The sequence below is a fragment of the Trachypithecus francoisi genome, unplaced genomic scaffold (genome assembly GCF_009764315.1).
Source record: "Trachypithecus francoisi isolate TF-2019V2 unplaced genomic scaffold, Tfra_2.0 Lachesis_group8, whole genome shotgun sequence".
NCBI lineage: Eukaryota > Metazoa > Chordata > Mammalia > Primates > Cercopithecidae > Trachypithecus > Trachypithecus francoisi.
Genome location: NW_022681473.1, coordinates 29,278,184 through 29,294,409, shown reverse-complemented (window position 1 = coordinate 29,294,409; position 16,226 = coordinate 29,278,184). Strand labels below are relative to the sequence as shown.

Here is a 16,226-nt window from a genome sequence, read left to right as displayed (position 1 = left end):
TTCTCAGCTGCAGACCATATACTCATCCTTAGCCACAGAGTCTTGAAACTGATGGTATTTCAGTACAGATTATATCGGTCAAAGATACCAACCACACTCGATCCTCCATCTCTGTAAACTGGAAATATCATTCATAGGAGAAAATTAGACTGTAAGACCATTCTAATTACTTCTGATCCAAGTAGGAGGCATATGGAATAAGTTAGTGAAATAAAAGCAATTTGTACATTGCTTGAGATACAGACTGTCAGAGGGACATTTATCAATCAGGGCACTGCGGAGGGGAATCTTGGACTGAACGAGAGATTAGATTTCCACTCCATTTTCAAAGAATTGCTGAAACTCACAGAACTCTAATAAAAACTAAGTAATTCTTTCACAACAAGCAGATGCCAGAAAGAATCTCTTTCCTTGGACAAAAGGCATGCTAGCAATTTGCTGTGGGTTCCAGGAATTTAATTCAGGATTCAAGAAATTTACCAACAGAAATTCATATGTACAGTGCACTACAGACAACATTTCTGAAGACTTATTCACTGTTTGCTGACCAAGGCTACCATGCAATTGCTTCTGGATTGCACAGAGCAGAAAGCCTTGGCCTCGCTTAGAAAGAGGAGATTGAAGAGTAGACATAAACCTCCTGTGGCCAAGAATTCAAACAAATGTTCACAATCCACACCTTGCAGATGGAAACCCATCTTTGTTTTTATAGTTTTACCTAGAAAGCCCTCTGGCTGCAGGCTTTCCAAAACTCAGATGCCAAGGAGATAAATCTTGGTCCATCGTAAGCTAAGACTTTAAGACAGTGTCACTAGAGATAGAGCTAGGTCAAGGTCTACTTACGCATGCAGTCTCCTCCGTACCAGCCTGCTCGGCACTCGGCGCAGTAGAACCCCTTCACGTAGAAGTCATCCAAGGTACCCCCCCATGAGCCATTTCGGCAGCTCTTGCAGTTTTCAAAGATGGTACAACCTGAAACATTCCCAAGAAGAGGAGTGTTAGGCCAAAGCACCTGCGGGTCCTCATCAGCTGCATGGGAGCACAACTGCACCTTCTCAGGGTCCTGTCTCAACTAAGAGCATCTGGGCCTAGAAAGGTGTCAGAGCCCACAGGAAGAACCTCTCATCTCAAAGAAACTGCTAGAGGTGCCAGAATTCAGACTGGAGAGTTTAGAAGGATGGTCTCAACGAGTATCCCAGGTAGTGGCTGGTGTTTTAAAGTAACACGAAACTGCCTACAGGAAAAGGAAGAATCTATCAATATAGAGTCTTTTGTATAAATGCATTCCATGTTTATTGTGGAAGTTTTAGAAAATTTAGACCAGCAAAAAGAATTAAATAAAAAATATCTAAAACCCCATCATCCAAACTATTGCTAACAATCTTTCTCTGCCTATAAACACATACATTTTTTAAATTAGACTTATATGACTTATGGTACATTGTTTTTGTAACTTACTTTTGAATTTCATAATAGATAGTAAATATCTTCCTGTGCTATTAAATACTCTTCTATGTCATATACTTCTGTAATGAAAGTATAACATTGGAAACAACTCTCCTGTCTAACAACAGGCTCACCCTGGAATGTGTCCGGCTCCCCGCCTCGCATCCAGCAGGCCACACCAGAGGGGTCTGCGTGATTCTGCAACAAGGACCAGTTTAGAAACGTGGTCTCTTGGCCGGGCGTGGTGGCTCAAGCCTGTAATCCCAGCACTTTGGGAGGCCGAGACGGGCGAATCACGAGGTCAGGAGATCGAGACCATCCTGGCTAACACGGTGAAACCCCGTCTCTACTAAAAAATACAAAAAACTAGCCGGGCGAGGTGGCGGGCCCCTGTAGTCCCAGCTACTGGGGAGGCTGAGTCAGGAGAATGGCGTGAACCCGGGAGGCGGAGCTTGCAGTGAGCTGAGATCCGGCCACTGCACTCCAGCCTGGGCCACAGAGCGAGACTCCGTCTCAAAAAAAAAAAAAAAAAAAAAAAAGAACATGGTCTCTTGAGGGAGTTGGAGGTCGTGAGAAAAAGTACAAATGATTCAATCCCACTTAGCAAAACAGAGAACTAAGTTCTGGCTCTGCCATTGTGCAGCTGTGTGTCCTTGGGCAAATTGGTTAAGCTTTCTGTGATTCAGTGTCCTCATTTGTCCAATTGGGTGTTATGATTTGGATCTGTGTCCCCACCCAAAGCTCATGTTGAAATGTAATCCCCAGTGTTGGAGGTGCGGCCTGGTGGGAGGTGATTGGATCATGGGAGTGTGTGTGTGTGTGTGTGTGTGTGTGTGTGTGTGTGTGTTTCTTTTTTTTTAGATGGAGTCTCGCTTTGTCACCAGGCTGGAGTGCAGTGGTGCAATCTCAGCTCACTGCAACCTCCACCTCCCAGCTTCAAGTGATTCTCCTGCCTCAAGCCCCCGAGTAGCTGGAACTACAGGTGTGTGCCACCATGCCCAGCTAATTTATGTATTTTTAGTAAAGATGAGGTTTCATCAGTTTGGCCAGGATGGTCTCCATCTCTTGACCTCATGATCCACCCACATTGGCATCCCAAAGTGCTGAGATTACAGGCGCGAGCCACTGCGCCTGGCCCATGGGAGTGGATTTCTCATGAATGGTTTAGTACCATCCCCTTGGTACTGTCCTTGCGATAGTGAGTGAGTTCTCTTGAGATCTGGTTGTTTAAAACTGTGTGTCACCTCCCCCTTCTCTTGTGCTCCTACTTTCACTCATGCTTTACCTTCCTCGATGAGTAAAAGCTGCATGAGGCCTCCCTAGAAACAGATGCCACCATCCTTTCTGTACAGCCTGCAGAACCGTAAGCCAATTAAACTTCTTTTCTTATCAATTATCCAGTCTCAGGTATTTCTTTATAGCAATGTGAGAATGGCCTAACCCTGGGATTAGATATCGTATCTACCTCTTCAGACTGTTTTAATTTTTAATTAAATTATCACAAGTAAAGTGCCGGCACATAGTATCTATAATACAAAATATGAACTCTTATCCCTGCCACTCTTAACCACTCAATTTTTACAGCCTATTAGCTGTTTTCCTATAATAGACTTAAGTCAAGGACTGTATCTTGTCCAACATTGTATCCACAGCACCATACAGTGGCTTGCACATAGTAAGTGTTCAATAAATATTATTTGAGTGAATGAAGGAAGGAAGAAGGAATGGCTAATCCAAGCTTCTGAATTTCTTAAGATAAACAGCATTTCCTCGAGCTGATAGTATGCTTCTTTGCTTTCAGCTGAAATTAGGTTTTCCTTGGGCTGTAGTGTATATACGTGTGGTTACTGTAGGAGAGAGACTCATAGCTCTCTCTTTCCACACTATCCTGATTTTGCTTCCCTTCTTCCAGTGTCCCCTTCTATCAGAGAAGATGAGTTGCTAATACAGCTAGCCTTCCGTATTCACAGGTTTGACACGCATGGATTCAACCAACCATGGCTAAAAAATACAGTACTCACAGGATGCAGAGCCCTGGAGTTCCACAGGGCCAACGAGGGACTTGAGCATCTGTGGATTTTGGTATCTGCAGGGGTTGTGGAAACAGTCCCTCATGGATATTGAGATATGACTGTATGATTTGTCAAATTCCAGTAGTCATGTGACCCATAACTGGGTCCCTGCAGGGTCACTGTGCCTTCCAAAGATTATCTTTACTTACATGCCAATTCCCCCTCTTTAACTCCCTATCTCATCACTGCTGAGGAGGCAAATGGACTGAGTCTGCCCCCAGCAGCTGTCTTAGTCTGTTCTCACACTGCTAATAAAGACACATCTGCGACTGGTTAATTTATAAAGGAAAGAGGTTTAATTGACTCACAGTTCCACATGGCAATGCTTCCGATATGCTATCTTTTGTGTAAGAAGAGGAAATATATATATATATATATATACATTTGCTTGTGTTTTCAAATATGGAAAACACATAAAAACAACAAACCTATTTGTATATCAAATAGGTGACATCACAAAACAGAGAAAGGAACTATATCAATTGATTTTAACATGTAATATTTTGACTGTACATATCAAGTGGGAGATATTGGAAGGTCAATAATCACCACAAAGAAGTAACTGCTAGAAGGTCTCATTTCATCCAAAAACAGATTCATATCACTGGGACCATTTCCCAAGTGTCCAGCTCAGAAACCAGAGCATCAGACTTGACTCTGTTCTTCCCTTCCCTCTCCTATCCTACCCAATAGATCCCAATGTGTGGTCAGTTCCACTCTCAGATCCCAAATCCCTCTACCTCTCTCCATCCATAGAGCTTGTACCTTTATTAAGGTCCCCATCATTTCTCTCCTGCCTCTAGTCATGCTTGTCCTCCAATCCTTTTCCCATACCACAGCTAAAGAGAAAAGTCTGCTTTCCCTTCTTTAGTAAAAGATTTCCAGTGTTACCAAAATATCTTCAGTATATAGCCTAAACTTTGAAGCACAGTTTGCAAAGCACTTCAGGATCTGGCTCCTGTTCCTCCCTTCAGATTGCTCTCTCTTAATCTTTTCTCATTCATTCATTCCCTCTCCCTCCCTCTCTCCATCTATCCAGGTCTCTCATCACATACACATTTCTCCTGCCAGACTGCTACTTGCATCTCCCAAAACCCCATGCTTCCTCTTGCCACAGGACCTTGGCACATGTTATCCTCTGTGGCTTGACTTCTCCTCCCGAGCCCCCTCACCTTGTTTAGTCTGCTTTTCCCATCAGCATGCTCACCACCTTCTCAGTAAGTCTTCACTGACTTTCCTCCCACCTGCCCCCATTCCCATCCATGTTGCCATAGTCCCCCATGCTTCTCTATCATAGCATTTACTATACTGTATGGTAGCTGCCTGTTCTCCATATCCCCCCAGGCTATAAGCTCTGGGAATGCTGGAGTGTGTCTTTTGTTTTATCATTGTATTCCTAGTACCTGACTTGGTACATAAAGCTGCTCAGTCAGCTTGTTAAATGAATGAGTGAATGAATTCAAAGTTGTACAAGTTTAACACTGAAAAGAGTACTGACTCCTTTTATTGCTGTGCCTTTAGTTAGAATAGGCTGAATTGTGTCACTTTTCATAATCATGGCACCACAGCCTCCTGATGGCTGCCTGCTAGAATTCAGGCGTTCAGCCTGTTCCTGTTCATTACCTCCAACAGCATGAAGGCAACCTGAAGTCTCCCATTCCACACTCACCTGGGTGGATCAGGCAGGAGTCACACTCGTTCTCCTCATTCCTGCAGCAAGGGATGGTATAACCCACAACTTCCTTCTTTCCGGGGCAGATGCACTCAATCTGATCATATTCACAACACTCCCGACACATGATATTCCACTCGGCTCCAGGACAGGCTTCATTAATGACTGTGTACTCTGAAATGGAAAACCAGCAGGTAAGGCTAGGGCCTGGCAGGGAGTGGTAAGACTCTTAAGCACTCTACTGCTAAGAGGCAACTTTGCCCTAAAAAGGCATTGCCCTGCCTGAATGAGAAAGAAGATCCATGTGAATTCTTCCCAGGCCAATGTCTCCAAAGTAGGGAGACCTACCCCAAGGAATATTTGAAACCACCCATGGGAGCATAGATGAAATTTGTTTTAACTGCTATTCATTTTTATTTTTATCTTTAAAAAATGAAATCAAGTTTCATCATTATATAATCTAGGTGGATTGACAATAGAATTTAATGTATATAATTTATAAACCAGCACACATCTCTTAGGTATCTATGCTCATTTATATTTTTGTTAGAATACATCAGGCCGCTGTTTATGACTACATAGGTTGTGCACTGCACAGATCCATAGGCAGCCATTAAACTGCATGACTACACACTGCAGCCCAGGAATGTGGGCCATCAGAAAATTTGGAGACCAGTCTCCACACCAGGTCATTCAAGTGCAAGGCCGATTGCCAAGTAGAGACTATGTCATTTCTTCCAAACTTGGCCCCTCAACTTTTCAGTGTACTATTTTCATAGTACCTCCAAAGCAAAAACCAACAGAAAAGACAAAAAGTACCTTAATTAGTATGTTTGGGAGAATTTCACTGTTTTACAATGGTGAACTCATTAGCCCAACTTCATTCAGGCGCCAAGTGCAACTGAGTGTTCTTTCCCATAAGAAAAAAAAATCCCTTTGTGTGCAGGATTTTTTCCTTCTCGTTTTCTTTTATTATATATACCTTCAATAAAAACAAAAACCATCTGGCAAAGCCTATAAGAGGAATCAGTCAGAGGCTGCCCGAAAAAAGTCAGGCTAAGAAACAGACCTTCTAGTTTTGATTTCCTCTTCATTTTCCCTACTCTCCATTTCTAAAAATTTTGCACAAAGATGACAATTACAGCTGAAATGAATCAGATATTTGAGGAAGTGAATCTAGACAAGATCCCCACAAACCCTTCCCAAGAAACTCCAGGCAGGGATCACCAGCATGCTTCGCAGGCCCGCATAAATGAACTCTAGCATATGCAGTGGCTTCTAAACCCTTGAATTTCATAGTTTCCTCCCTAAATTAGGAAGTGTGACACAGGGTTGGTCACTCTCAATTTTCCAAGTTGAGCCATTTAAAGAAAGTGTCATCATCTACTCTTAGCCTCAGGTCATAAGAACATGCCAGTATCATAGAAGGCAGCCACTTGCACAATGTGGGACAGTTATTTAAATGGAATACATTTAGTTTTATGAAAAGTTGACTTTTTAAATCATTTTTCCACAAACATTAGTGGACCAGAAAAGATCCTTACATTGGTGTTTGGGAATGAATGGCTACATCATCACAGCACAATCACCACTGAGATTTGTTTCCACCACTACTGTCTGAGCCCCTTCAGGGGGACCGCCACGACTCACTTAGCTGTGCTTCCCATGTCTCTGATGATTTGCTGACAAAGTGAATGACTTCTAAAATCTGGATAAGAATTTAATGGTTAAAAGCAAGAAACAGCAGAAGGAAACACAGGAGTAAATCTCCATCCATGATCTTGGATTTGGCTATGGATTCTTAGATAGGACACCAAAAGCAGGAGCAACAAAATAAAAATGAATTCGACTTTATCGAAATTCAAAATGTTTGTGCAGCAAAGGACATTATCAAATAAGTGAAAAGACCACCCATAAAATGGGAGAAAAGATCAGAAACTATTTCTGATAAAGGCTTGATTTCCAGGACATATTTCTAAAACTCGTACAACTCAACCATAAAAAAGACAAACAACATCGTTTTTTAAATGAGCAAATGACTTGAATAGACATTTCTCCAAAGAAGCTATATAAACGGCCAACAAGCACATGCAAAGATGTTTAACATCACAAGTCATTTGGGAAATGCAAATCAAAATCACAATGAGCTACCACTTACTGGGGTGGCTATGATCCAAACCAAGGGAAAAAATGGAAAACAAGTGTTGGCAAAGAGGCAGAGAAATTGGAACCCTTGTACACGGCTGATAGAAACGAGAAATGGTGCAGCCCCTGTGGACAACAGTTTGGCAGTTCCTCTAAAAGCTAAACAGAAGTGCCCAGCAATTACACTCCTAGGTATAGATCTAAAAAATTGAAAACAGAGACTCAGAGATACTTGTATGCCAATGTTCATTCACAATGGCCAAAAAGTGGAAACAACCCAATTTTCCACCAAGAGATGAATGGATACACGAAATGAAGCATATGGGCCGAACGCAGTGGCTCACACCTGTAATCCCAACACTTTGGGAGGCGAGGCAGGCAGATCACTTGAGGCCAGGAGTTCGAGACCAGCCTAGCCAACATGGTGAAACCTCAACTCAACTAAAAATACAAAAAATTAGCCGGGAGTGGTGGTGCACACCTGTAATCCCAGCTACTTAGGAGGCTGAGGCATGAGAATCGCTTGAACCCAGGGGGCGGAGGTTGCAGTGAGCCAAGACTGTGTCATTGGACACCAGCCTGGAGGACAGACCAAGACTTTTGTCTCAAAATAATAATAATAGTAATAATAATAAATAATATAAAAAATAAAAAATGAGGTATGTGCATACAATGGACTATTACTCAGCTGTGAAAAGGAATGAAGAGCTGCTATGTGCTACAATGTAGATGAATGTTGAAATCATGCCAAGCAAAAGAAGCCAAACACAAAAGGACAAATATTGTCTGATTCTACTTCAATGCGATATCTACAATAGGCAAATTCGTAGAGACAGAAAGTAGACTAAAGGTTACCAGGAGCTGGGGAAAAGCTGAATGGAGAGCTGTTGCTTCATGGTTACAGAGTTTCTGTTTGGGGTGGTGAACTAGATAGAGGTGACGGTTGCACAGTCACAGGAATCTAATTAATGCCACAGAATTACACACTTAAAATGGCTAAAATGGCACATTTTCTTAGCCTTCTCTATCCTTCCGTTCCTCCTCTGATTATCTGCACTCTGCTTTACCCCTTAGCTCTCTCTCCCCTCATTGTACATTTATATCTTCCTATAGGTAAAATGTTTTTGTGTGTCCATAAACCCTAAGACCATGTTGACCACTCTGAATTTTCAATAAATGGTGATTGATCAACTATAACGTGTCATTCTACTGATGTTTATTACTATACTACATTATAACATTCAACTTCTTTTCTTCTTTCTCATTGCAAGTAAAATATCTAAAAATTCTCACTCAATACAGCTTTCTTTTAAATATATATATAGCTTCTTTTTAACATAGAAAAAAAATCATATTTTCAAAGGCTGAGAGAATGAAGGGAAGTCATCCAGTTAGAAAGAATAGCACACCCAAAGGCCACGGGATGAAAATAAACACAGGCCATATGCACAGGACAAAAACTAAGCTTGCTTGAGAGAAGCAAAGATTATGAATCCTGCACGAGTTCTTTTTTAGATCACAAGCTCCTACCTGTGCCAAGTTTTCCTACTGGAATGTGTATTATTAATAATATGCTGTAGTGTGTTAAATCCATGTGGTATAGCCCGTTATTGAAATTATTCAAATTTTGGTATTTGTCATACCAAAAAAGGGCACTTTTTTTTTTTTTTTTTTTTTTTGAGAAACAGTCTTGCTGTTTCGCCCAGGCTGGAGTGCAGTGGCCTGATCTCAGCTCACTGCAAGCTCCGACTCCTGGGTTTTACACCATTCTCCTGCCTCAGCCTCCCAAGTAGCTGGGACTACAGGCGCCCGCCACCTTGCCCGGCTAGTTTTTTGTATTTTTAGTAGAGACGGGGTTTCACCGTGTTAGCCAGGATGGTCTCGATCTCCTGACCTCGTGATCTGCCCGTCTCGGCCTCCCAAAGTGCTGGGATTACAGGCTTGAGCCACCGCGCCCAGCCCAAAAAGGGCACATTTTATGTTATCTATATGTATTACCACAATGTTTTAATTGTGAAAAGTAGGGGAGGGAGACTGAGAAAAAACAAATCGATTACAGGCTCAAACATGGGAGTCAACAGACCTGGGTTTGGAATCTCCCTCTGCTGCTTGCCTTGGTAAAGTTACGTTACTCTCTCAGCCTCAGTTTAGTATCCAGTAAAATGAGTACATTTTCTCCAATTTAGGCCTGTTGAAAATACTAGACAAAATAACGCAAAGAAACAGCTTAGCACAGCACCCAGTATGTACTAAGCATTCAGAAACTAATAGCTTAAAAAGAAAAAAGAAAAACAATAGAGAATGCCCATATTTCTCAAGGATATTGTTTTTTATGCATGTCAGGTCAATTTCTTGCTTAAAATGGTCACCTTGCTTCCCACTGCTTTTTGAAATAACCCTCAAATCCTCTGCCACGGCCCACAAGGCCTTTGAGGTCTATGGTCTCCCAGCTCTGTCAAGCTCTTTCTGGCTACTGTTTCCCACCTTCTCTCCATTTCTCAAAATCACCAAGCTCTGGCCCACCTTGGGACCCCACATTTGCCTCTCCCCAGGCCTCTGTCTCAGGCCTTCACGTTAATGACGTGTGTTCAGAGAGGTCCTCCCTGGCATTCCCCTCTGAAATGCACACTCCTTCCATCCCATCCGTGGTTATTTCTGTCTCAGTATCCTCAGTATCCTGGTCCTTACCACAGTGTAGAATCGTTTTCTGTTCTCATTTACCTGCCGAGTGTCTGCCTCCCTTACATGCCCATAAGCTAACAGGAGCCACATCAAACTTGTTCACCACTGCCGGGACAGGGCTGGCTGGCACACAGAGGTGCTGAACAAATATCTGTTGAATGAATTCAGCCTGAACTCAAGAGCTAACCTTTCTTCAGCAGTCAAATATTTCCATCCAGTGGGTTCAGCTTGGAGCCATGAGCCAGGAGAGCTGGCTTTGCCTCTTATTTGTTGATACCAGAGCTGGGTGCCTTTCCTCCCACAGTGAGGTATCTAGACATGAAGGTTCAGGTGGCCTGCCTCGGGTCCATATTTCTGGACTCAGCCCCCACCCTGTACAGGTGTATGTTTGTTCCACCCTCTGAACAGCGACTATGCCCATGGGGTGTGGCTCATGCCTCACACCCCCTCCCTCTCTTCACCCTGCGGCAAGCACGACATTCTTCTAGGTTTTCTAAGAATTTTGTAAATACTAATAACTCGAGGGGTACACCAGCAGGATCAATAATTTCCAACTTTTATAAGATTCTGTACATCAACACGGAAGGCCATGTAAGGTTTGTTCCACTCCCTGTTTCCCCCTAAGCAGCAGACTTGTCACCTCCGGCCTGTCACATACGAGGGGCCTCCCTTTTACCCAGGAATTAATTCCCTAAAATACCTTCACTGGCATTTCTCTTTGCCCCAATGAGCCAGCCCACCTCAGCCCTCTTTACTCCATTACTCTTCATTTCATAGATAAGATCCATTTCTCTCTACTCCAATGAGCAAGCCCACCTCTGCCCCTTTACTCCATTACTCTTCATTTCATAGATAAGATCCATTTCTCTCTACTCCAATGAGCAAGCCCACCTCTGCCCCTTTACGTCATGATTATTTACTTTATAGGTAAGATCCATCTCAGGCTAAGGGAATGACCCCAGGGAATCCTGGCAGAAGGGATTTTACAGATGTGACTAATGTAAGGATTTTGAGATGGGAGGAATACGCTGTAATATCCAGGTGGAACCAATGTAGTCACAAGGACCCCTGTAAGAGGGAGACAGGAGGGTCAGAGTCAGAAAGGAAGTCTGCTGACAGAAATGGAGGTTAGAGTGATGTACTTTGAAGATGGACTGTGGCACCACAATCTAAAGAGGCAGGCAGCCTCTAGAAGTCTGAAAAGGCAAAGAAACAGATTCTCCTGCAGAGCATCTGGAAGGAAAGCAGCCCTGCCAACCCTTTGATTTTAGCCTTGTAAGATTCATTTTCGACTTCTGACCTTCACGACTGGAAGGTAATACATGTGTGCTGTTTTAAGGCCCTAAAGTTGTGGTAATTTGTTACGGTATCAGCAGGGGACTAACATACTGGGACTTCTTGAAAGAAAGGTTAGCCCACAGCAAGTCTTTGAACCACTCTGTTCCTCATTTTCCCCACTGAGCACAATGCCTAGAGCAAGGGTGAATGATGAACACATTCTTTCATTCTACAAGTATTTATTGAGTGTTGACTACGTCCTAGGCAAGAGATGGGGCGCTGGAATGCAATAGAAAAAAAATGGACACCATCACTAGCCTGATGGTACTCACAGTTCAATAGAGAAGACATTGGTCAAATAACCCCACAAATACATAATCATAAACCATGATAAGGAAAACTTAGAATGCTAGAAGAATGAATGAGTGGTCATGAAGGTGCATTAGCACCAAATCTACGGACCTCATAGGTTAGCGAGGTTTAAATAAAATTACAGAAAGAAATCCATCTACAGCTATGCATCACTTAATGACAGGGATATGTTCTGTGAAATGTGTCATTAAGCAATTTCATCGTTGTGTGAACATCAGAGTGTATTTAACACAAATCTAAGTGGTATAGCCTACTACACACCTACACGCAGGCTACAAACCTGTATAGCATGTTACTGTACTGAATACTATAGGCAATTGTAACACAATGGTAAGTACTGGTGTATCTAAACATATCTAAACAGAAAAAATATGGTATAAAAGATTTTAAAAAATGGAACAGCTATATAGGGCACTTACCATGAACAGAGCTTGCAGGACTGGAAATTGCTCTGGGTGAGTCAGTGAGTGAGTGGTGAGTGAATGTCATAGGCCTTCACTATACACTACTGTAGACTTTATAAACACCATACACTTAGCCTACACTCAATTTATCAAAAATATTTGCTTCAGTAATAAATTAACCTTAGTTTTCTGTAACTTTTTAATTTTATAAACTTTTTTTTTTTTGAGACAGGGTCTCACTCTGTCACCCAGGCTGGAGTGCAGTGGCACAATCTCAGCTCACTGCAACCTCTGTTTCCCAAACTCAAGCGATCCCCTCACTTCAGCCTCCCAAGTAGCTGGAACTGCAGGCATGCGCCACCAGGCCCGGCTAATTTTTATATTATTTTTGTAGAGACAGGGTTTCATCATGTGGCCCAGGCTGGTTTTGAACTGCTGGGCTCAAGCAATTCACCTGCTTTGGCCTCCCAAAGTGTTGAGATTACAGGTGTGAGCCACTGCACCCAGCCAATAAACTTTTTAGTGTTCACTTTTTGAGTCTTTTACAACAGCTCAAAACATAAACACAAGTACAGTTATACAAAAATATTTTCTTTCCTTATATTTTTATTTTCCTATTAATTTTTTTTTTTTTTTTTTTTTTTTACTTTTTAAACTTATTTGTTGAAAACTAAGACACAAACATACATATTAGCCTAGGCCTACACAGGGTCAGGATCACTGCTTCCACATATGAGTAAGAACATGCAATATGTGTGGTTCTATGCATGTTTATTTCACCTAACATGATAACCTCCAGCTCTATCCATGTAGCTGCAAATAACAGGATTTCATTCTTTTGCATAAATAAATAATACTCCCTTCTATATAGGTACCACATTTTCGTTCAGCAATCATCCACCCATGGGTACTTAGGTTGGTTCCATATCTTGTCTATAATGAATAGTGCTGCAATAAACATAAGAGTAGAGATGTCTCTTTGATATATTGATTTCCTTTCTTTTAGATATATTCCCAGTAGTGGAACTGCTGGATCACATGGTAGTTCTATTTTTAGTTTGCTGAGAAACCTCCATACAGTTTTCCATAATGGCTGCACTAATATACATTCCCACCAACACTGTACCAGGGTCCCTCTTTCTCTGTATCTTCACCAGCATGTTATTGCCTGTCTTTCTGATAAAAGCCATTTTAACTGGGTTGAGATGATATCTCACTGTGGTTTTGATTTGCATTTATCTGCAGTTTTTCATATACCTGTTGACCATTTGTATGTCTACTTTTGAGAAAAGTCTATTTGGATCTTTTGCCCATTTTAAAATTTAATTAATTAATTAATTTTTAAGTTCTGGGGTACATGAGCAAGATGTGCAGGTTTGTTATATAGGTAAACATGTGCCATGATGGTTTGCTGCAGCTACCAACCCATCATCCAGGTATTAAGCCTGGCATGCATTAGCTCTTTTTCCTAATGCTCTCCCCCAACCCACCTTCCTCTGACAGGCCCCAGTGTGGGTTATTCCCCTCCCAGTGTCCATGTGTTCTCATTTTTCAGCTCCCAATTATAAGTGAGAACATGTGGTGTTTGGTTTTCTGTCCCTGTCTTAGTTTGAGGAGGATAATGGCTTCCAGCTTCATCCATGTCCCTGCAAAGGACATGATCTCATTCCTTGTTATGGCTGCATAGTATTCCATGGTGTATATGTACCACATTTTCTTTGTCCAGTCTGTCATTGATGGTTTTGCCCATTTTTAAATCAGATTTTTTTTTTTTTTTTTTTTTTTTTTTTTTGCTATTGAGTTGTTTTAGCACATTGTATCTTCTGCTTATTAATCTCTTGTCAGATGGATAGCTTGCAAATATTTTCTCTCATTCTGTGGTTGTCTCTTCACTTTGTTGATTGTTTCCTTTGCTGTGTGTAAGCCTTTTGGCTCAGTGTATTAATAATCCCATTTGTCCATTTTTGCTTTCATTGCTATGCTTTTGAGGTTTTACCCGAAAAATCTTTGCCCAGATCAAAGTCCTGGAGCATTTCCCCAATGCTTTATTTTAGTAGCTTCATAGTTTCATATTGGATTTAGTCTTTAATTCATTCTGATTTGATTTTGTATGTAAGAAATAAGGGTCAAGTTTCTTTCTTCTGCATATAGATATCCTGTTTTCCTGGCACTATTTATTGAAGAGACTGTTCTTTCCCCCATTGTATGTTCTTGGTACCTTTGTCAAAAATGAGGTGGCTATAAGAAATGTGGATTTGTATCCGGGTTCTCTATTATGTTTCACCGATCTATGTGTCTATTATTATGTAAGTACCACGCTGGTTTGGTCACTACAGCTTTGTAGTGTACTTTGAAGTCATGTAGTGTGATGTCTCCAGCTTTTTTTTTTTTTTTTTTTCTTGCTCAGGATTGCTTTAACTATTCAGAATCATTTGTGATTCCATATCAACTCTAGGAATGCTTTTTCTATTTCTGTGAAGAATGTAATTGGTATTTTGATTAAGGGTTGCACTGAATCTATAAATTGCTTTGAGTAGTATTGTCATTTTAATGGTATTAATTCTCCCAATCCATAAGCATGCAATATCTTTCCATTTTCTTGTGACCTCTTTAATTTCTTTCATCAGTGTTTTATAGTTTTTCTCGTATAGCTCTTTCACTGCTCTGGTTAAATTGACTTCTAGGTATTTTATATTCTTTGTAGCTATCGTAAGTGAGTTGCTTTCTTGATTTCTTTCTCAGATTATGTTAGTGTATATAAATGCTACTGATTCTTATAGGTTGATTTGTATTTTATGACTTTACTGAATTCATTTATCAGTTCTAATAGTTTTTTGGTACAGTCTTTTGATTTTTTAAAAATATAAGATTATTTGGTCTGCAAGTAAGGCTAATTTGACTTCTTCCTTTCCAAATTGGATGTCCTTGATTTCTTTCTCTTGTCTAATTGCTCTGGCCAAGACTCCCAGTATTATAATGAATAATAAAAGTGGTGGAAGTGGGCATCCTTGCCTTATTCCCAATCTTAGAGGGAAACCTTTCCAATCTTTCCCCATTAAATATGATATTGGCTGTTGGTTTGTCACATATGGCCTTTATTATTTTGGAGCATGTTCTTTCTACGTCTAATTTTTTCAGGGTTTTCATCATGAAGGGATGTTGAATTTTATCAAATGCTTTTTCAGCATCTATTGAAATGATCATATGGTTTTTGTTCTTGGTATTTTTATGCATGTATCATGTCTGTTTATTTGCATATTATTTGAATCATCCTTGCATCCTTGGGGTGAATCATGGTGAATGATCCTTTTAATGTGTTGTTGAATTTAGTTTGCTAGCATTTTGTTGAAGATATTTGCATCTGTGCTCATTAGTGATATTTGCTTCTAGTTATCTTTTTTGCTGTTCTATCCTCATCTGGTTTTGATAATAGGGCAATGCTAGCCTCATAGAATGAATTTGGAAATATTCCTTCTTCAATTTTTTTGGTAGAGTTTAAGTAAAATTGGTATTAATTCTTCTTTAAATGTTTGGTAGAATTCAGCAGTGAAGCCATCAAGTCCTAGACTTTTCTTTGATGGGAGACTTTTTATTACAGCTTCAACCTTGTTACTCATTACTGGTTTGTTGGGGTTTTCTATTTATTCCTGGTTCAATCTTGGTAGGTCACAAGTGTCCTGGAATTTATCCATTTATTCTAGGTTTTCCAATTTGTTGGATTATAGTTGTTCATAATAGTCTCTAAAAATTCTCTGTGTTTCTGTGGTCTTGGTTATGTCTTTTCTCATTTCTAATTTTATTTAATTGGGATTCCTCTTTTTTTAATTTTAGCTAAAGGTCTGTTGATTCTATCTTTTCAAAAAACCAACTTTTTGTTTCATTGAATATTCTTAATTTTTTGGTCTCAATTTAATTTATTTCCACTATAATCTTTATATTTCTTTCCTTCTACTTAATTTCGGATATTTTTGTTGTTCTAGTTCCCTGAGGTGCATTGTTAGGTTTTTTGAAGTCCTTCCACTTTTTTGGTGTAGGTGTTTATTGCTCCAAACTTCCTTCTTAATACTACTTTTGCTGTACCCCATAGATTTTGGTACATTGTATTTCCATTATCATTTGTTTGAAGAAATTTATTATACTTTATGTTCTAGGGTA

The 16,226-nt window shown here is 40.5% G+C and overlaps 1 protein-coding gene across 3 annotated transcripts in view; it reads right to left on the bottom strand.

Annotated features, from left to right (window-relative positions):
• The window catches only part of PAMR1 (peptidase domain containing associated with muscle regeneration 1), a 97,858-nt gene that overhangs the window by 58,331 nt on the left and 23,301 nt on the right, over window positions 1-16,226 (bottom strand). For all 3 annotated transcript variants that reach the window (XM_033207909.1, XM_033207908.1, XM_033207910.1), the window contains exons 2-3: window positions 5,188-5,364; window positions 844-972 (exon numbers count right to left, since the gene is read on the bottom strand). In XM_033207909.1, coding sequence (XP_033063800.1) covers window positions 844-972; window positions 5,188-5,364 — 306 coding nt within the window. The remainder of the gene's footprint in view (window positions 1-843; window positions 973-5,187; window positions 5,365-16,226) is intronic.